The sequence below is a fragment of the Macrosteles quadrilineatus genome, unplaced genomic scaffold (genome assembly GCF_028750875.1).
Source record: "Macrosteles quadrilineatus isolate MER2022 unplaced genomic scaffold, UCM_ALF_1.0 Scaffold_8__2_contigs__length_117827958, whole genome shotgun sequence".
NCBI lineage: Eukaryota > Metazoa > Arthropoda > Insecta > Hemiptera > Cicadellidae > Macrosteles > Macrosteles quadrilineatus.
The window spans coordinates 116,620,832-116,642,790 of record NW_026542601.1 but is presented as its reverse complement, the minus strand read 5'-3'; the positions used below and the strand labels follow the sequence as shown (position 1 = coordinate 116,642,790).

Sequence of the window (21,959 nt, the reverse complement as noted above, 5' to 3'; positions counted from 1 at the left end):
GAGTTATTTTTCGATTTGGGGGTATATGTCTTAAACTAAAGACAAATCTCGAAAAAAATTATTGTTAAATAAGACAGACCCATATTAAATTTGTCACATTGTATTTAGTGATTTAAAAAATTAACCCAAACATTTACTGAGTAATATTAAACCAGAAAGAACTTGGTGGCGTATTAAGAACCCGAGATATAAAGATTTTAATAAAAATGTATTTCTAAAAGTGAAATTTAATATTTTGTTGGGGTTGGTAACTAGTCTCTAACTCGTCAGATTTTAACGATCAATAGCTCAAATGAAAGCCCTTACATTACTAAATGTTTAAGGCTAGAAAAAACTGCAAGCGTTAATATGTACTGGAGATATAAGAAAAAATAATCTTATACAATGTTCAAAATACGAAACGTCCTTAAGAAATACATGCAGGAGAATTTTCGTTTGAATATATCTTTAAAACGAAAAAATGATATTTAAAAACTCATTTTGGCAATGGAATGGGCGTGAAAATCTAGTTTAAAATTATGTGTCACAACATTGTCATTACATTAAAAAAATTATTTATATCCAATATGGCCGATCCAAGATGACGGCCAAAAACACGTTCCCTATTGAAATGACACTGTCATTACATTTAAAAAATATTTATATCCGATAGGGGGATCCAAAATGACGGCCAAAAACACGTTCTCTATCGAAATGAAGAAATGACCACCCAATAAATATCAGTGGTGGTCAATATCAATGAAAATACATGTGGATTTTTTTAAATTTTTCCAATGTTGAGAAAATCCGTATATTAAATCTTGATTCTAGGGGTTTTCCAGTAGACCGATTTTTGGCAATTTTTACTATGTTACTCTGCATACCCAACACTACAACATAAAACCATAAAAGGTTTTCTTGCAATTTTTTAAGGTAATATTCTATACTTCTCGGACTACAGAAATAAAAAATTGATATTTGGTTATTCTCTTTATGATTAAAACTGAGGAACCGAATACACAGGTTTGCTGCAATGGTAACTGCCAAAAAAGGAATTTTTAGTAAAAAAAATATTAAAACAGATAATATGAAGCAGAACAAAAAGTCTTATCTATATAGGTTTAATGAAAAATAATATTAATATTTATGCTTATTCTCCATAAGATTAACATTGAGCTATCTCGGCAAGAAAACATACTAAAGTTATTACTTTCAATATCTCTGTAACAAATTGAAGTAGAACAAAGATTCAATATACTAAATTATTAGGTTTTTTGTGTTGAATCTAATGGTGAAAAATAAATTTGAAATTATAACAAACTTTGTACAAAATATTAGAAAAACATATATTTGAGGTAAAAAATCTTATTTTTTTAGCTCATAATACCCTGCAAATTCATCTTTGGGTTACTTTGTCTGCCTAGTTTTCATATTTAAGGTTGGAAATATAGTTCTACATGTGTTTGCCAATTTTCGTGGAAATCGGCCAATCCTGGAACTATGAATAGACGAATTTGCAGTCATCTTGTCGATTTGAGGGCCTCACGGCGGCTATCTTGGAAAAACCCGACTTCCGGTTGTCCGATTTTGGTAGACTTTTTTCCTGGTACTTTCTACACCTATTACTACCAAAAACCGTTGAAAAACCATTTGTTGGAATTTGTTCTATCTCAAGTGCGTATATTTACTCGACTAATATGTTTTCTTTGTATCAATATGTCAATTTATCAAACCTTGTATAATATATGACCAAACAGACCAATGGGTAATTGATTCGAAACAATATAATATAGAAATTTTCAAATAACATAATTTCATGTAAATATAAAATTGCTTCAAATTCAATATAATTTTATTTAAATAACTTTTCAAAATTATAATTTAGCTCTCTAGCAAATAAAATTTGTTATAATATGTGTGAACAGTGGCCTACAATTTTATGTGATTAAGTCAGCATTGACATATGTGAGTGCAACAATGCATCAGACCTTCATCACTTCCAATGGAGCTGAGCTAGTATGAAGATGTAAATTGGATACTACCTATTTTAATATCAAAATTTATAAAAAAAGTGTCTATGTTTGAACCTAAATTAGTTAAATTCGATTGAAAAAGAACCGTCCTTATTACAAACATTAATAATTAAGTTACAACATCAAGAAATTTGCTGCGAAGAAGACATCAATTTGGTGAGATCACTCCAAAGGACATTTCCCCTTTGGAAGCCATTAAAACATTTTTAGGCCTAACCTTTGGACATTTGTACTCAAATTCAAAGTCAAGAAACTAATAGAAGCTTAATATTCAGAACTTTAATTAATTCAACCGATCTATAATTTGAACCTATTTTATATTTCAAACAAAATTTTAATTAGGCTATATAAAATCACAAGATTAAATTCAAATGCCGCTCGATCACCCCACCTGAGATAAAGATTCATGCAATAAATTTTAACACCTGAACCTTTAGAACTATTGTTATAGGCTTAACCTAAAGCTTTCCTTATTAAATTCATTCCCCACTGATTATAAACTTTATTGTGAACCCTTTATTTTCTTTTAATATCAATTTTGTATTTTAATTAAATAAATTTAAGTTTCAAAATTGTACATGGAGTTTCCATTGTATTCTTAATTTTAAGGATGATTACAAAACATTTAAATAGTTAAGTTGAAATTTTTAGAGTATAAAAAAAATGCTGTATGAGTTCTCTGGGGTATTTGTTTACCCAGCAAGTGGGGAAAAATCAATCAAATTATTAAACATTTCATATTTATGTTTTTTTAGTTGTTCTTTAAAAGACCAAATTGAAACTTGATAGAATTTTGTATAGTTCATCATATTACATAAGGAAAAAATTATCTACAAAGCAAAAACAGGCTTCAAACTAAACTTGACAATGAGAACACCAAAAACACTTATATCCTTGAGACGTTGCTGTTCTTAAAATAATAAACTGTGACTGACAGCTTTAAGGTTTTGTGTAATAGGAATAGCTCTTATCTTTAAAATGCATTCTAATTAGTTGTCAGTCGCAACATTGCCTCAATGTTAGTCTTTTAACCAATTTAAAGTTTTGTATTTTAAGTTTTGTACCTAGATTTAAGATAGCCTCTAGCTGCTACCCTCCAAGCCTAACTTTGACCTTCAAGTTATAATGGAGAAGCGTTTACAATTTGATAATTTTAATATGTTTAAAATAATATTTAAAAGTTATTATAATTTTTTGCTTTTCCAACCTTGAATTTGGTTTGATTGTAGAATCAAGATTCGACTGTGTGTGTGATGATTATTTTTTTTAACTTTTACTACCACTATAGATAGTAGGCCTACCTTGCGTGTGTGTGAGTGTTAGGACTGAGGTCTATCCGCTGGGGACCTCCTGGTGACACCTGGTGGTAGATGCCTCGTGCAGACCCAATACTGCCAGTGCTGTAACATCACAGTAAACTATCTACTTCTTGTCCACATAACTACTAAATAAGTTTTTGTCTTAAGATGCAGATTTGACATGCAGAAAATAGTCCTGACAGGGGTTTAAGATTACCTATATGGCCCAGTCAGTAAAGGTTTTGTGTTGGAACAAATTAGTAACAAGAAAGAATCATTAGAACCTATTCCGATGTAAATTTTTCCTTAAGTCCCCTAAAATCCCTCGATGCTTTCCCCATCACTTAATAGGGTGTTAGACAATCCAGTTACAACCTTTTCAAATTTAACTTTACTTTTTTGTATTTTTTGGGATGTTCACAAATTTGCAATGCAATTTCCAAGGGTGTTGCTAGACGAGTAGTTAACCTCTCAGTCTTTGGTATGAGAGGGACAGATTTGTTTACTACTTGATGAGTTTGGACCTCTTGCCTTAAAAGTGTTAAGTGATTCATTCTTTGAAAATGCATCTAGAAACAACAACTCACCTCTCAGTAAGGTATTGCATGGTTTTACAGAAATGCATTAAATTCAAGTATTATTCCATGAAATAACATATTTAGCTTATTGTATTAGCAATTACATTTTTTCTACAAAGTCCTTTTTTGACTTATGTAAATCTACTATTTTCCAAAGTTTAAGTCCAAAACGTAAAATCTTAGGTATTTTTTTACTGTCATTTGATATTTGTCTTTTGTTGTTTTTGTTGTTGTGGTCGATAGAAAAAGGTTGTAAGTATTTTTCTGTGTACATAATACACATATGAGCATAACTTTGTGATAAAACTGTGAGCAGGAAAGTGGCCTGACTGGACGGCAGTCCGAGCGCTCACTATCAAACACGCTCACCTGTAAGTCTGTGAATCATCGTCGTACTGGCCGTTAGCCTGTTGGTACTGTGTGTTGTTGTTGTTGGTCTGGTACACTGTTGTGATTGGTTGCACGACGGGCGGCTGCGGCGGAGGAGGGGGACCCGCAGGCCGTGTAATGGCGTTGCTCAGGACCTACAAAACACATAGTTTTCTGTGAATCTTGTAAAATATTTCTTGTTTGGTTTAAAAATTAAAGAGTAAACCACACTGAAAATTTTAATCTTAAATAAGTAAGAAACATTTATTCCACATCAGTACAGCCAACCTTACTAGACATTGAAAACATCAAAACAGGCTACTGTACTAAGATTGATATGAAACATCACGAGGTATACACACAGTTTCAGTTTAAGACCAGCTAGTAAAAGCAAACAAAACAATATTTTCTTACTTAGGTTCCATTTTAGACGACCCATTCACCATTCTCATGTTAAAGTGGTGGGAAGTTTAAAAAAATAATGTGGTTAACCAAAGCTGTAAATGGGTGTGATGATGACAGTTACTGATTACTGTCATTTACCAAAACTTTTCAACCAATTTGAACAAGAAATGTCAACTTCCTGTAAACTAAAGTGTCTTTCATGATCCGTTCATGAAAAACGTACCAAAAACTAAGAGAGACAAACACTCTGAGAGAGAGTAGCTCCTTTAAAACTGTGATCAATTTTAATGCAAAACTAGATACAGCTCTTCCACAAAAATGGAATGTCTTCAATATCAAAAAGGATTTTATAGCTTTAAAAATATTTTGATTGCAGTCGATTTTTCTACCTGAAATTGAACTACAGTAGACTCCCTCTTATCCAGACACATTTTAACCGGACAATGTTTATAAGCACAGCAGTTTAACCAAACTGAAACGATATCAGGTGTTTTTTGTGTCTACAGTAACCATTCCAAAGTGTCTTTTTTTACCATTTTTACGTAATAATCGTTATTGGCGTATACATTAAGCATTCGACATTCCTAATTCAAAGAGTTTTAGAAGACGTCGGTTTAACCTGTAAACCGTTTATCCGTACTGGTCTTGGTCCTTAGGAGTCCGGATAAGAGGGAGTCTACTGTAAGCCAGTTACATAACAAAAGTTGCACATTATAGTAGGCTTAATAACAAGGGGGAATTCTGATATTAACAAAATTCTAAAAAAGTTGTAACGGTTAGCAGAGTTCCTAATACGTACGTCGAGCGCGTGGAACATGGCCCTGGCGAAGTTGTCTGCATCCTCCTTGTTGCTGAAGTTGAGTCCGTAGACTTGTTTGTTGTCCCGCCACTGGTGAAATGTGTTGGTCGCTTGGTTGTACTTCAGTCCTTTGATTATGGCACAGTTGATCACCACCTGTAACATCACACATTCAAATTGATAAGTTAAAATCAATTCATGACAATTGTGTATGGTGAAGAACTGAAAAGTGGTCAAAAATACAGTTCACAAACCCAATGCCCACAATTGGGCGTATTGTGGGGTTTTCAGGATCATAAAACAAAGGAAAATCAATTTGTTATCAAGTAAAGGTTTTTTTTAGAGGTTGGGGTCTCTTTTACCATACATTTGGCCGACCACATGTTCCGTGGCTTGTGTTTAAAACGTAACCAGCAAAGCAAGGAGTGAGTCGGTACAGTACAAGAATGAACTGTAGTGATGAAAGTAGTGCCAGGTACCAGGATCCGAATTCACAACATTATTTGGGCCCGAAGTCTGTGACGCTACTGACTCACCTAATTACATTCTATATCAACAGGAATGGTTGTGATAGTTATTGATTTAAATAGTTTTTAGTAAGAAAGTAAAGTAGCCCGTTTAACTAATGCACTCGTTCAATCACAAGAACATTCAAAAAACACTTCTGGAAAAAATAAAACATAAAACTATTTAAAACTATGTCAGAAGTATACAATAAACTTTTAAATTCCTATTTAAATGTATTTCTTACACAATTGTGTATTAAATTAATTTACCACAACTAGGAAAGAAATTCAATCATTTAATGAATGGAAATTAAGTAATTTAATACAAAAAATCCACTTAGGGTTATGGCTTTTATTACCTAAAAACCTCTCAAACTTGTAGGGAGAAAATATTTTAGAATAATGTTTACAGAACATTATGCATAATAACTTTTCTGGTTTCAAATATTATTTACGACTTACATACCCAAGCGTTATCACATTTAAAACTTTCCTTAAATTTTCTGAACCAGAACAACTGCTGTTGGAGACCAGAGGCAAATACAAAAACAGACAGAGATGATATGTTATGAAGGGTGTGTCCCTTTACATTTAACTGTTAATAATTTATCCACGCCACACTGCAATCAAACAAATTGACATGTACATTCTTCAAGTTTTATTCATGTTTATTGTGCCAGAAAAAGTTTTGTAAAAATAATTTATATTGGCACTATTTAGGTATAAAAATATAATGGCTATTTAGAAAAAGGGAAAAGCTGTCTCTTAAATACAATAAAGCTAAATAAAAATAAACGGTATGAGCAATCTTACACATACTTTCTTACATTAGCTTGCCAACTCTCCTTTAAATAAGCACCTTGTATTGTGTACCAGAGGACAAGAAATTGTTATTGAATTAAATAAACCTTGACAGAATCAACAGAATGAATATAAGAAGGATTCAACTAGAAATTATCTGAATCGTACAAAAAATACTAAAAAATCACTTAAGTGCTAAATATCTATACCTACATTCATTCATTCATTCATTCAAATAGTCTTTATTCAATATATAACATGAAACATACATGTATCTGAATAGAGTCAAAATCTATATAAAAATCATACACATTAAAACATAGATCTACGCAAATGTCCATTATGAAAAATATTATTAACCTACTCAACATTATTTTCAACATATACCTCTTGAGAATCCAAAATTTCCAAGGTTTTTTCACACTGTAAAAACCACGTCTGGGGCACTTTGGCAAGTTACTTTGCTTAAATCGACACCAGAATGATAATGATGCTCACAGCATAGACGAGTAGAACGTAGAAAAACAGATAAAACATGATTTTCATGTTGGAGGCGGACTGAGCACAGACGCGGTCAGGGTTGGTAGGACACTAATTAATTGTGTGAGGCAGAGCAGCGGCGGATAAGGGCTTTGAGGACCTCCCTACGCTATTGTCTCCGATATTGATTTTATTAGAATTCTTGTTGACACTAAACAAACCGACTTCCAATTAACCACCGATCAATAATCTAAACACCTTGATAAAAAGGATTTTATATTAATTCACTAAACTACTAACTATGGATAGCAATTCAATGTCCGTAGGTCAATGATATAACTTACTAATTTAGTTATTTGAACTCTTTGATGTAGACCCTTTTTACGATTTTTTTACGAGTGTCCGATTTTAGGGTATGTCGTTTTATAAGTTTTATGGTATTTGTATTACCTATATGGGAAATTCGCTAAAAAAGAATATCTGTATGTCCTCATCTTCTAGGAGGGGTTGAAAAGAAGCAAAACAGGTATACAACAGGCAGAACTTCATTAAAACATGTGGAAATTAAAATGATAAAAGATCAAATAATTTCTTTGTTAGTGCTTTAACTCCTTGTATTGTGCATTTATTAATCTTGACACTTAAAGAAAAACCATCTTAAAATCCATGATTTCTAACACTCAAACAAAACAAGCATTCCAAGAGAAACTTCAACTGACCCCCCGAACCCTATCTACAACTAAAACACCACAATTCAGGATGCTGTAGAAACCTAAAAGTTCTAAGGTGTCACTTGACTAAAGTTAAGAATAGTTATTCCGTGTTGGCTTATAAAATGTGTAATATACTTCCAGTTGAAATACTTAATTTGCCACCAAACCTGCTGAAAGAAACATTGACCACCTGGTTATTGAAGAAGAGTCTGTACTCTCTTAAATATTTCTTTAATGACATAATCTTAGATCTATAACACAAATGCATTGTCTTTGCTGGTCACATCAGAATTTAAAATTATTTATGTTAATATTGTTTAATAGCGTACGTGAGTGAATGAATAAAGTGGAAGTATGAGACAAGATCCGTTCATATATCGTATTGCTGGTGAAGTATTGCTGTGTGGTAATAAAGTATTTAATACAGTAGTTATATCACAAAATTTAGGCGGTTTTGGGCGAAGAAATATATCCCCTCCACTTGATCCTACATGTAAAACAACTATAGCTTTACAACTGAGGTTTTCCAAAACGTAAATCAGCTGCAACATGCATTAACCAAAAAAAGTGGTGAGGGAGGAACTTTCCCTCAAACCACCTAAATTTTGTGAACGAACTACAATAAAGAGTGCAGTTTTAATTCAGACTTCAATCCTCACCTCATGGTCTTGCAGTTTCCGGCCGACAACTCTGAACGAGTTGTTGATCTGGTGCTGGAAGATATGGACTTTGGAGAGTCCAGAAGAGCTGCCGCTGGGGATCCACTTCTTCTGGACGTCGTCATAGACCATCACAGAGGCGCGAGCGGAAGCTATGCTTTGCTCACTGCAACAAACGGACAATTTTTGAACTACTATATAAAGGTATAATGTTGAGCTATTAGAAACAACAGAGTGCATATTTTTAGGCGAAGACGACTTAAGAATAAGATAATAACTTAGTTAGTGACGAAGATGATCAAATTTTTATCTAAGAAACATTTATTACAAGCCCAATGAGCAGAGTCAAGTTATGAAGGATAAAAAAGTAAATGACTTTTCCTAAGATCAAACCAGCAACCTTTTAATTAGAAGGTGAGCTCTATAATTACCTAGCTGCCCTGCCATAAATGATGATTTATTGTACTAATGGGTGTATAATTGATATTCTGGATGTTACTTACTAATGGTATTGCTAAGCATACGGTATAAGTTACCAAACCATATGCAGTCTAAAATACTTGTGAAGAGATCCGAGTTTTAAAATCTCATAATATAGCTCTAACCTTTCCCAAAATATTAATCCTGTATAAACAGTTAAAATTAATCTTGCTGCTGTAGTCTTTAGTATTATTTAACACAAACTGTAATCATAAACTTATTTCTGTAGACTTACAACATTTTATTATAACTTAAACACAACCACTACGATAACAACAAATTCTAAGTCCAACATTGAATTTGACATAGATTTTCTTTATGTGTAGCACAAAAGGTTAATGCAATTAAGTTAACTTTAAGAGCTTATCAACTGAAGAGAAGGTCTGACAAAAGTTGCAATCCCTTCTCGCTGTAGGGAAATTAATAAGTAATTGGGTTTGAAAACACTTTGCAACCTAAATTGAGTGTCATCATCTAGAATACAGTTAACCTCTAACAAGTTATCTTTTTGAAGAGTTGCAATCATTAGGTAGTTAATGCTACAAGTAAAATCATTGACTCATAAAAATAGGAGTTAGTTATGGGAAGGAATTTTTTTAAGTACCAGAAATATAGAAAGTTTGTAGATAATCATTATAAGATAAATAACTCAACATAATATTCAAGATCAGCAGGATGTTGTAAAACATTCAGTAGACTAGTGTTCTGTCTACTCCAGCAATTAGTTCAAGGTTAGCAGGATGGAAATTGACCAGTAAAATAGTGTAGTCTAGCCAAGGTACAGTGTGTCTACTACACCATTATATCCAAGATTGTAAAACCAAGTAAAACATCAACTGATGCGATGTCTACTACTTTTGCTCTTAAAGATACTAAAATAGTCGATAATCTTGAAAGGTACCACTTAAAAGGCAATTAAAGAGTGAATTCAAGCACTTTTTATAACTTTACAGATATTAGCCTTTGAATCTTCAAAGGTTTAGGCAGTTTTTTAGTAGTAGACACAATGGTAAAAATATCCTATACCCTCTAACATTATGGTTAGAATCTTGGATTTAAATCCAAATTTTGTTGATTGCTCCCAAGATTTTGGGGAATTCGGACTACTTTTTGTATAAATCATTTGTATGCGAAATTCCTAAGAGTAAAGTATCAAATACTAAAAAAAAGCATGAAAGACAATGACAGATTATACACATCTTTTGTATAGACATAACACACCTTTTATGTAGTCATATTATTCACATGCCTCCATATCAAAAACAAGGAACCCATCACAAACTCATATCTCATTAGCGGTCTACCATTTACATGAACTTTTATGAGGTTTGACCTTTAAGGGGTGACATTTACAGCAACATATTTGGGGCTGAACCCTCATTGATCTGAATTAGCCCTCACATACATTTCATTCTAATAAAAAAAAAGAGTATGGTTAAACTTGTTTAATACTTTTATACTGCACCTCATAAAACAGAGGATATGATCTGTGCGTGCAGATTCTTTTTGTGCTAAAACTACCATTTTTTGGGTCCAAAATATTCCTGGTACTTTGTTTTTATATGTAGGCCACCTTTATACAGCGACCGTTATGTTAGGTGGTTGGGCGGTTATGTTAGGTTGGGTTATCATAAATAGAAAGTATGACTCATCTGGTATCGTTCGATTCATGACGAAACGAGGAAAGTCTTACAAACATCAACAGAACGATACAAAAAAATAAAATAAGCGGCCTCCGTATAATACCAAAGTACCATATTCTTTAACTCTTAGGTTTGTAAATAGAAATGGGGAATGTACGGTGGTGTGTCAGTCTTTCAATTATTTAGTTAATGATAACCCTTTGATATCCTGGAGAATTTCCCATACACATAGTATGGGCAAAGCTGGTTTCATAGCTCTTGGATTGTCTTGGATTTAACTTTGTAAAGAATAGACTTTTTAAGATTTTTAAGTTTACGCAGGAATTGTACATTGTACTGAAGAATTTTTTCACAACCTTGAATTTTCATTGGTGGCTAGCAGGTGAAGCATTGAATAGGATTAAATCTGCATTTAATAATGTTGGACATTAATAACAAGTTTTTCAATTAAATTTTAAAAATACAGGTACCACGAAGTTAAGAGGTTTCAAAATAATTTATGAAGACAACTACAAAAAAAGCCTTGAACATAATTTTATTTTTGACAGTAAGAATAGCATAGGAGACAAAGATCAGCATTAGGTACTTTAAATATATCTCAGCAATCAATAATTAATTTTGAAGTAGAACATTTCAATTCACTACATCCTGGTGGTGTGGTTTTTTAAAAAACCAAAATTAACGTCTATTAAGTTTTTTTTGTTTTTTTTTTGCCATAGGAACTGAAATGAGTACAATTTTTGTGAGAAAAACCCTTCCGAAGGATGAGGATATTTCGAAAACACAATAAAAACTATAATGGTTTACACGTTTGACCCAGATTAAAAAAATAGACAGTATTTAGAAGAGCAATGGTTGGTTTAACATTTAAGTTGCTTTAAGACTAGCAAACATCAATTAGATGAAATCAATGCTAACACTCCAGCTTTGGAAAATTGAAACGTACTAAAACAAACATAATGGACCGTGATAATGGACTATCGCAATAATTCAATCAAAGTGGACATTTATGGACCAAGCCCGTGATAAGCACAATTATTTCCACTATTAAGGCACGCTCCCAGCGCAGTCTGATAAGATGTTCCAATGGCTAGAGATAAGCCTAGGTCAATAATGGAAGTCGACTTAAACATGGGAATGCCACGGCGAAACCAATTGTCCATTCCCACGTTTCAATACCTTCCAATGTTCTCAAGAATAGATCGCATTGGAAAGATTTATACGGGCATTTCGGACATTTACTAAGTTAAAATTTGTAATTTAAATGCTTTTTATCTTATTTTACAAATAATACATTACACTGATTCATACATTGATAAAAAATACAGGGATCAATATAAGCATTAAACTTGCAAGTTCCCGATGATTGACATTAAAAATTTATGACTAAGTTTACATTCCAAAACACATGAACAAAACTCAAAACAGAAAAATTGTGAACATTAACAGAAAATAAAAACAAAACTCAAATCGAAACGTTAACACCAAACGCAATTTCGTTTAATATACTAAAGTAATACAGTATACAGGTAGTATATTTTTGACTATAATGAGAAACTTTAACAAAGCTAGCACACTTTGACAGCACGAAACTTTATTGATTTCCCTTTGAATATTAGTAAATAATAATTTATACTGGGTAAGAAAGACAAAAATGTTAAATATTTTTCAGCTATCCTACCATGATCATTTAACTCTTTCTAAAATATACGATAACTGCAAGAAAGGACCAAGTGGCAATGAGGTAAACACTAAAAAGAAGTACGGCATTGCTCACGTATGCTTCTCAAGTTCACCCGTGTACCACGATTTTCGAACATTTATTGTATAGTATCTAGTGATTTTAAATCTCTTTACCCCCTAAATTGACATTAAATAGCTGTAGATTGAAAAACAACAAAAGTTAGCTGACACTTAAATCTGTTAAATAGTTGGATTTCAGGCGAGGTTTAGGTAATTTTCAAATCTAATCAACGCAGATTTGACAATTTAATTCTTTTTGTCGTTATTCAGTTTTGGTGGAAACATGATAATTGATAAAACTACTTTTACCAGATAAAACTTGTAGTTTACTTGAGATGCATAACCATTTTAGCTTGGTAAAAAACTACAAACCAAAACCAATCTACAGCTTCCAACCTACTGACTTAAAAATAAAAACTACATGGTTTATAACTAAATTTTTACCTAAATACTACTTACAACCGCTTAGAAACGTGACCATATTACCGCATTACTATCGAGGCATACGTGTGGTAACAAACCTAAAAAGGTTCTACCACTTCATTATTTCAACAGTATACCTGGTCTCCTCTTCCAAGGCAAGCTCGAAATCCATGTTGGCACACATCCTTAAAATATCGTCCGACAGTGTCTGTAGTGATTCAAAAGACTCCATAGCGATGGTGTAAACACCTCGATGTTAGTTTAGAAACAGTAGCGCGCTAAGATATCCCCATGTGTTCCTTCACCTTCGCGGGAAGTGGCGTCCCTTATCACTCTTATCTCACTTCCCTCCGAGCTGCGTGAACGTCATTGTAACATATGGAACACTGACACTACACCGAGTGTGGCCAACCATCACACAACGCACTGGGGTAAATAAACAAGTAAATACGATAAGGGCGTATCAGTATGACGCGTTTTGTCAACAGCGTTCACTCCGATTTAAACGTTTAACATATTTTAACAAATGTATCACGATATGTTTACAATTTTTAAACATGCATATGATGCATTATTGACGAAAAGTGAACATAAAGGTTTTAAAATGTAGGGAAAGCAAGTATTGTTACTATTTCACACTAAGGGTAAAAAACGGCTATTCATGATATTGAAAACTTTTAGCCAGGCGTGCAGAAGTTATTCTTAATTCGGTTTCGGACGGTCAAGGGATCAATTCTCCTAACCTTAAAGCTCAATTAGGTACTGAGGAAAAAAGAAAAAAAAACTTGACAATATGTGCTCAGGGATTATGAGGTATGCTATACAGTCTTTTTCGTTCCAAACCGCAAAGAAACTAGCAGGGATGGTGGGAATAAAAGAATAGCGCAATCAAGGATATTAGAACATAAACTGTATGAATTATAAACGTAAAGGATGTCACTGGTAAATTAAACATATTTGTACAATTATTTAAATATAATTCTAAAAAAGTCCGAACCTTATTTTAATGTTATTTGTACAAGATTCAGGACAGTGACGTAATTTGTTTATGTTTATGATCCATACCGTTTCTGCTCTAATATCCGTGAGAGCCATGTAGTAGGTGTGTACACATTAGTATAGATTGAAGCATACGGTACATAGTCGGTTAGACAGTAACTGTGTTAAAAAGACGAGTCTTTATTTCTAGAAAAATAGGTTGGTTTGCATAATAGGCAGTGATATAAATTGATCTCGAGGGATGTTTTGAAACATAAATAGTTATCATCAATTTTGTGACATCAGCCTAAATCACGTATAAACTTGTCAATATAAATCGAACACGTAAAAATGTTATATGATACAGAGTTTAATATGGTTATGGTCAAAAATTGTGGTAAAGGCCTGGTTATCGACATTCGTAACGAAAGAAATCATTTAACTACCCAATTTAATTAAATTGGATATTTAACTACACGGAGACAGAAGCAAAAAAAATGGGTCATACGAAAAAAATAATAAGAACGAATTCCGACCCCAAAATATCTACGAAGTTGTAAAAAATAACTGCATAGATCTGCACATTTAAACTATTCTCACTTTTATAGGCTTAAAAAATCGGATATTCAAGTCATGTTCGATTAAAGTCAATTTTGCAAGTCTCAATGAGTCAATTTTTAACAAGACTTAAAATACAGACTGATAATATTACGTATTCGCAGAAAACATTGACACAAAGGAATATTAAGGTGTAATTAAAATGGTTTTATTGCCAAATTTTAGAAATAACAAGGACACGAGAAAACCAAACACGGATGATTTATTGGCAGTGAAATCAATAATGATGTAAAGTCATGATGTCAAAGAAACAATCTGTCAGTGAAATCAAAACAGTAATTTGCATCTATGCTAAAGTAATTTTAGTATTTGTATTATTTGTTCCGAAACGTCAAACTGTACATTGTAAATCTTTGGTACGTTATTATTTGCTAAAAATTTGACTCGTGGTTTACTGGAGGCATTTAATAAATTAAAGACCAACGTCCAACGCCATATGTGTGCGAATGACAAGCGCCTTGGAAATATGATCATGCTAATAGGCTAAGGACTAGTCTATTCCTGGAATTTTAACTAAATCTCTATTAAAGCGTGCATTGCTACCAAATGATTTCTACAGTAACTGAAACCTGACGTCATAAAATCATTAAACCTAACGCCGCAGTAGTACACAATATTCCTACGTGTTTATACAGATCTAAGTATGGTGTAAGAGAATTTTACTCCGAATAAAGATCTTTCGACGGTATCGGCGCAAGGCACATAACTACGAACTGGGAACTGACACATGGTTAACTCGATGATTCAATGGACGACGTGGTGACTGTACACTGGCGCCGCGACGGAGGCGGTGAGAACTACCACAAACCCACCCTTACATACGCCCTACCACCCACAGTCGTAAACGTAAACCTCGTACACACTTACATTCTACAGTACAAGTCGAAGTGTTGGGGGCTTGAATCCCTGCTGATTGTAGGGGAAACTCACCAATAGTTAGGTTACATTTGTAGTCCAAATATGTGAGTGCAAAGATAATGGCTATCTGACATATACTTATTAGCTTGTCAACAACCCTATTCATCGGCAAGCGGTGGCAGTAACTATAATAATTTATGGGTAAAATAACAAAATTTGCAATACCTTTCGAACAGATATTTTTTCATAGTTGAAAGGACCATAACATACAATTGTTTTCAAAATTGTTCGGGCATTTTTGGGGAAAACATATTTTTTACTTATTTTATGGGTTATGGGGAAATTCCAAATACAATGAAAAGAAAATGAAATAATAAGTCTGGAGATACCATGTACTTGTACCCACATATCAAATTTCTTCAAAATCAGACTACATGCTACATGTAGTCTGTACACATCAACACACACGCATTCTAACTACTTTTGTGGGTCCAGGAGACCCAACACAGATATGTCCACCCAAAACTCGAACTCGAAAATGTTGACAAAACAATGATCATCAGTTGAAATTCGAAAATTTGATAAACCCCATTGATCAAGGGTAGCTGGGGGTCCAGATTCAAACAATTTTCTTTGGATCAAACCGGCAGCCTTAAGCGAGGAAAATCTTTTTACTGTACAGTAGATCGATCCTTGAAAGACATGCAGTTAATCTATTTAATATTACAAAATATAGATTGTTTCCATCTGCGTATCGGTTTCTTCTAAATAAACGCATGAACAATGTGAACTAACTCGGTAAAATTTTAGACAAAATTTTATAATTACCACAGACAACACATATAGGTAAGCCTATTTATGTTCCTTAAATACTCTCGGATACTTATAGTCTGGGGACGTTAACTATCCGAGGTGGAGATTTTAAAGCAAATATTTTATCTTCAGTAGAGCAACAAAAATTATTACCACAATAAAATTGTACGTTTACTTTGTTTCCAACAAAGTTACTAATTCAATTCTGCCGTACAACTGAATTACTGTAACGCAAAGAGAATTTAATCAACAAAGCGACGGTATTGGGTTACGTGTCTATAATCAATGGTTGCCTCATCTTCGATCTTATTGTCCCTACCCCTTTGTAAAGCACGCGTAGCCTAAACCAAGTACAGAAGTCGACTAACAACTTATGAAAGAGACCATTCCAAATGTCAAAGTAACACCCAATACTGTATTATTTAATAGGTCATGTGTCAATATTGTTTTTGTCTTTCCCAGAATTAATAGGTTACATAACAACTAACAGTAAACTCGGTGTCACATTTCGATGTCACGACAGTTGAATCTTGCCGTGTCTTGCAAAATCGATGCGGTGTATTCTGCTGACTCACGGGGTTGAGTCATTAGTGACCCAACACTTAGTCCACTTATGGTCAGCAATTGACTAAAAATGAATTGAAACACGATCTAATAGTTCGCTTGAACCACTTGTCCGACGCAAATAATGGAAAACACAGCTAGATATGCCCACCATCGACTATAATATGCTTGAACTTGAACAATCTTAAGGTCTGTCAATTACTTGTGTCTAAACAATCTTGACGTCCGGCTGCTAGTTTCTAGAGTACGTCGGGCTATTGTACTAAAACAATCTTAACACTCGACCACTGCACTTGAACAATCCTAACGTCTTCGGGCCATTGTGCCAGAACAATCCTAACACCCGACCATTGACCATTGTGTGCTAGAACTACCTAATGTCCAACCATTGTATGCTAGAACAATCCTAACGCTAGAACAATCTTAATGTCCAACCATTGTGTGCTAGAACAATCCTAACGCTCGACCAATATGCTAGAACAATCTAAATCTCCGACCATTGTGCTAGTAAAATCCTAACGTCCAACCATTGTGTGCCAGAACAATCCTAACGCCCGACCAATATGCTAGAACAATCTAAATCTCCGACCATTGTGCTAGAACAATCTAAACCTCCGACCATGGTGCTAGTACAATCCTAACGCCCGACCAATATGCTAGAACAATCTAAACCTCAGACCATTGTGCTAGTACAATCCTAACGCCCGACCATTGACCATTGTGTGCTAGAACAATCCTAACGCCCGGCCATTGACCATTGTATGCTAGAACAATCCTAAAGTCCAACCATTGTGTGCTAGAACAATCCTAACGCCCGACCATTGACCATTGTGTGCTAGAACAATCTAAACCTCAGACCATTGTGCTAGTACAATCCTAACGCCCGACCAATATGCTAGAACAATCCTAACGCCCAACCAGTATGCTAGAACAATCCTAACGCCCGACCAATATGCTAGAACAAACCTAACGCCTTCGGGCCATTGTGCTAGAACAATCCTAACGCCCGATTATTGTGCTGAAACAATCTTAACGTCTGCTCATTGTGCGAGGTATGGTACCTAGGTGTTAAGTGGTACATGTATACAGTAGTAACCGGACACGCGCCACAAGCTGTTATGTGATACCATGACCTTTGACGCATTGCCTAGACACTCGCCTTTGTATAGACTCAATATTGCTACACATAAAATCTACTTCCGAGATAGAAAACTACTTTCTTTATTCATAAAAAACGGAAAAACTTAAGACGAATACTTACAAACCTCAACACCTATGAAGTAACGTATACACAAATGATATAATTTATATCAAACAACCCCATTGCAGTAAGTATAAGTACCTACATAAGTTAGGCAACTAAATATTTCCAGTTGATATCATTGGCATCCATAGTCTTCTGTATAATTTAGAAAGGTGAAAAGCCAAATTTTGAAACCACCAATGGCTTAAACGGCATTGCCAAACATGAAGGAAATTCCCTACAGCATAAAAGTACCGTAACACGTAGCTGGGTTATAAATTAATCTTCACACTTCGACCCCTTCGCACTACTCGAACCCCTGAAATCGTATCTTGCTTTCCACTCACAAGATAATCAATCGTACTCTAAACCGATTCAGTGTGGAAACATGCCTTACAACATGATGCAATTTCTAATACATAGGCTAAGCAAAATGACGAATGAAAATAATATTTCTGCAAACCTTCTGCTAATTTTTTATTATACCTTTTGTTTGCCAAAAAAGTAAACAAATATTCTAGTTGATATGGATAAGGAATGACGTCTGGATTGCCTTTTGGTTCGTCACACAGTTGAGCAAAAAATTTTTAACAAATTTGGTCCATTCTCTTGGATCAACCTCTTTAAAAGTCATTAAATTTAATTTGTAAACGTTGATGTTTAAGGAAACTTTTAAGTATAACAAGCATAAACTAAATATTAAATACAGTCAAATAAAAAAATAATAAACACTTTATAGATATGATATTCGCATGCTTTATATTAAATACCAATCTAACTTCATTGTTTTCTCAAAACTATTCCTCAGACAAAAAAATTAAAATTCAATTTAATAATATCTTTTAAATTACCATATTTAACATGTAAAACCTTATTACCAATGGCAGTACTACACTTGCTGTTAATGCAGGAAATTCATGTGAATTTTAAATTCTAGGTTCGCGGGTTAAAGCTTCTGGTTAATGATAATTACACAACGGATCTTCCAAGATCTATGAGCAAATAGCACTAATACAATATAATAGCTGTAGGTTGTACTACAGTATAAAATATAAAAAACTATTAATTCCTTTAAACATTCGGTAAAACTTGATAATCGATATGTATAAAAGGGACGGAAATCGCTAAAGAAACGTTCCACTAATATCACAGCGGATATTCTAAATACAAGAAAAATCTCTCTAAAACTACCAAATCCAAAACTAACCTCTTCGAAGACATTTCGTTTTTGGCGCAGCACGAACAAAACACACGTTTCATCACGGAAATCTCCCAAAACGTCACAAAATCTTGAAATCCATTTCAGCACAATACACACAGCTTCACTATTGCGACGACAATGACCAATGAATTGCACACTTGACCTCGGCCCGATATCTAAAAGGCTGAGGCCAACATCGCCTTATCAGCAGCATTGCTAAGGGTCGGCGCTGACAAAAATCAATTTACAATACCGGGAAATGTTCATTACTGAGTTTCTATACGCCGTCAACCGAGTCCGCGGCATCTTCAGGAATGCCTTTGAGCTTGACTTTTCAATGTTATTGTGCTTGAATTCACAATGGAAAATATGCCGGTATTTTGCAGAAGATCTCCACGTTCTATTTACACATTTTATACAAGCTGACACCTAAAAAGGGGTTTAAGACACTGTTTTCGTTACAAAATGATAGAAACCCAGATGAAATTATGCGACAGTTCTTTATCGGCTGGCAAACAGTTTGCAATGGTGGTTTCAGAAAAGCATATTTCTTTCAGTTGTGTCGGCTTGCATTAAGTTCAGGGCAGTTTTAAATTTTCAAGTAAAATTGTTTGGGGGCTTATGATCTACAGGCGCATGCCATTCTACTAGACAGCTTCAACAAGGTCTAACAGAGATACAATAGAATGGTAGATGAGCGACGTGTGGAGGTATCTGCCACCCAAGTACAGGCGGATAACATTGGCAGTCCTCACATTGATAGTCTATTGGTAATAACTAACTAAACTCAAACCTCATAGAGCCAGCTGAAGTTTAGGCTTATTATATTATTATATATTCCAAGACCTTTTAGTATGCTGTTTTACGGAACCTTGAGTCACAGATATCTGGAGAAACCGCTAAAACAGTTCTACAGACACTATGGTAATATTGTGTAAGGTTAAGTTGTGGATACGATTAAATAGGTTGATGAAGACGATTGTTGCCATCTTTATGTTTCAAAACAGTACAATAATTGAGTTGTTGATCTTGATGACATTGCTACCTTGTGTTTTTACAGCTCCCGATGAATTTAACAAAATAATTAATCAACTGCTTATATAACTATCTATGTTTTCATGTCAGAAAGAAGGAGGCAGAATTTGACAATTTGATTAATTAGTTTAACGAGCATACTTTTTCACACCTGTGTAGTTTATTCTAGAAAAATAATATTTGACAACAGCACTAAAAAATAGGAGATTACTTTTTACAACGACAACTACTTGAAATTAACAATAGATAAAAGACCAATTAACAAGAAAAATGTGGCTTTAATACATGGAAATAAAAATGACGAATGTGCATTTCTGCAAACGCGCGAAATATATTGGGAGTTGGTTTGAATTACGTAGCAGAATCAATAAACCAACGATTCGGAAGGATACAAAAACCATACAGTTGGTAATTTATAACCTTTTACAAGTAAATAATCTACGAAAGTTCTGATCGTGAACAGTGATGAAATAATATCTCTGCAAACCAAAATACAACAGAGAGTATAGAAGGGAAAGTGAAACATCTTATATAGGCTATTAAAAGATTTGGGTTTTCTTTTCCGAGATTGTTTGGCTCTTCTACCCGACTGGTTTTAATGATTGAGGTCTCAAATTTAAAGGTATGCACGCATAAATTGCACATCAATCAAGCATCGGCATATATTTATCTACTACTCGACCAAAAACCATAAATTAGATTTATTTTTCGAATTCTTACTTTAATTGAGCGGAGCGAGCGAAGCGAGCGTAGCTCTTTGGGATCAACTTCAATGCAACAAATAGAGAAACATCACTCAATAACGGCTGAACACATTTCAGCCAAACTTAACAAAATTACTTAGACTAATAGTGAGATGGTTTTTAAACAAACAAATCTCAATTAGATAATGCCAATGCAATTTAAAACGAACTTAAAATTTCCAAATTTTAACATTAGGCTTATGGGACAAAAGTAGCCATATGACGGTTTTTTGTTTACAAGAAAAATGTAAACAAGAGAATCATAAGGTATTTCTGAACTTTCTAGACTTTTATTTTAAACGTTTTTAAACCATTCCTATGATTTCAATAAACAAGAAAATGCCGTTAAAACATTTTTTTAAGGCGCGGAATTCACTGAAAATCGAGAAAATATACGGAACTACTTTCTCAATGCGCGGATCATAAACAAGGAGCGGAGGGATACGGAACAGTGACTACTTTCTTTGGAACCTATTTGTGTTGCCAGCTGATTAGAAACAGCCAATGTTAGAAATCAGGATTTAATAAGCGATATATCGAACCGAATCGAAATCGATATTTAATCCGATAATACATCACAGGTTATATTATGTTGAATTACATCGACGGTGCAGTCAGCTATTACACTTATTAATGAATCGCAGATTGAACACTGATCTAATCTAGGAATGTGGGGAAGGTAGCAAAGAAAGCTGAGTTTAACCGATTGCAGGGGTTGAAATGAAGACCAATGTTTATGTTGCACAGTTGAATTTAAATGTCAAATTTCCCCTCCTGTTGTAATACTTTAATACTAGTTTTTTTAATAGTTACTGTTGTTTTTATACTTTAATATAGCCTACTCTAACCGATTGTAAGGGTGAAAAATGCAGTCCAATGTTTTTGTTGTAGGTTACAGAGTTGAATTTGAATGTTAAATTTCCTTTCTCTTTTTTATACTTTAATGCCCTTTTTGGATGTTAATACCAGATTCCAACTACAGTACTGTAGTATTTTC

At 33.9% G+C, this 21,959-nt stretch overlaps 1 protein-coding gene across 2 annotated transcripts in view; it reads right to left on the bottom strand.

Moving 5' to 3' along the window:
* The window catches only part of LOC128999839 (protein enabled-like), a 73,337-nt gene that overhangs the window by 19,086 nt on the left and 32,292 nt on the right, over positions 1-21,959 (bottom strand). The window contains exons 1-5 of one of the 2 annotated variants that reach the window (XM_054426544.1): positions 19,191-19,304; positions 8,621-8,786; positions 5,462-5,617; positions 4,258-4,412; positions 3,314-3,412 (exon numbers count right to left, since the gene is read on the bottom strand). In XM_054426544.1, the coding sequence (XP_054282519.1) occupies positions 3,314-3,412; positions 4,258-4,412; positions 5,462-5,617; positions 8,621-8,786; positions 19,191-19,243 (629 nt within the window). In that variant the 5' untranslated portion in view covers positions 19,244-19,304. Of the gene's footprint in view, positions 1-3,313; positions 3,413-4,257; positions 4,413-5,461; positions 5,618-8,620; positions 8,787-19,190; positions 19,305-21,959 lie in introns of those variants that run through there. The other variant, XM_054426545.1, reaches the window with a different exon arrangement.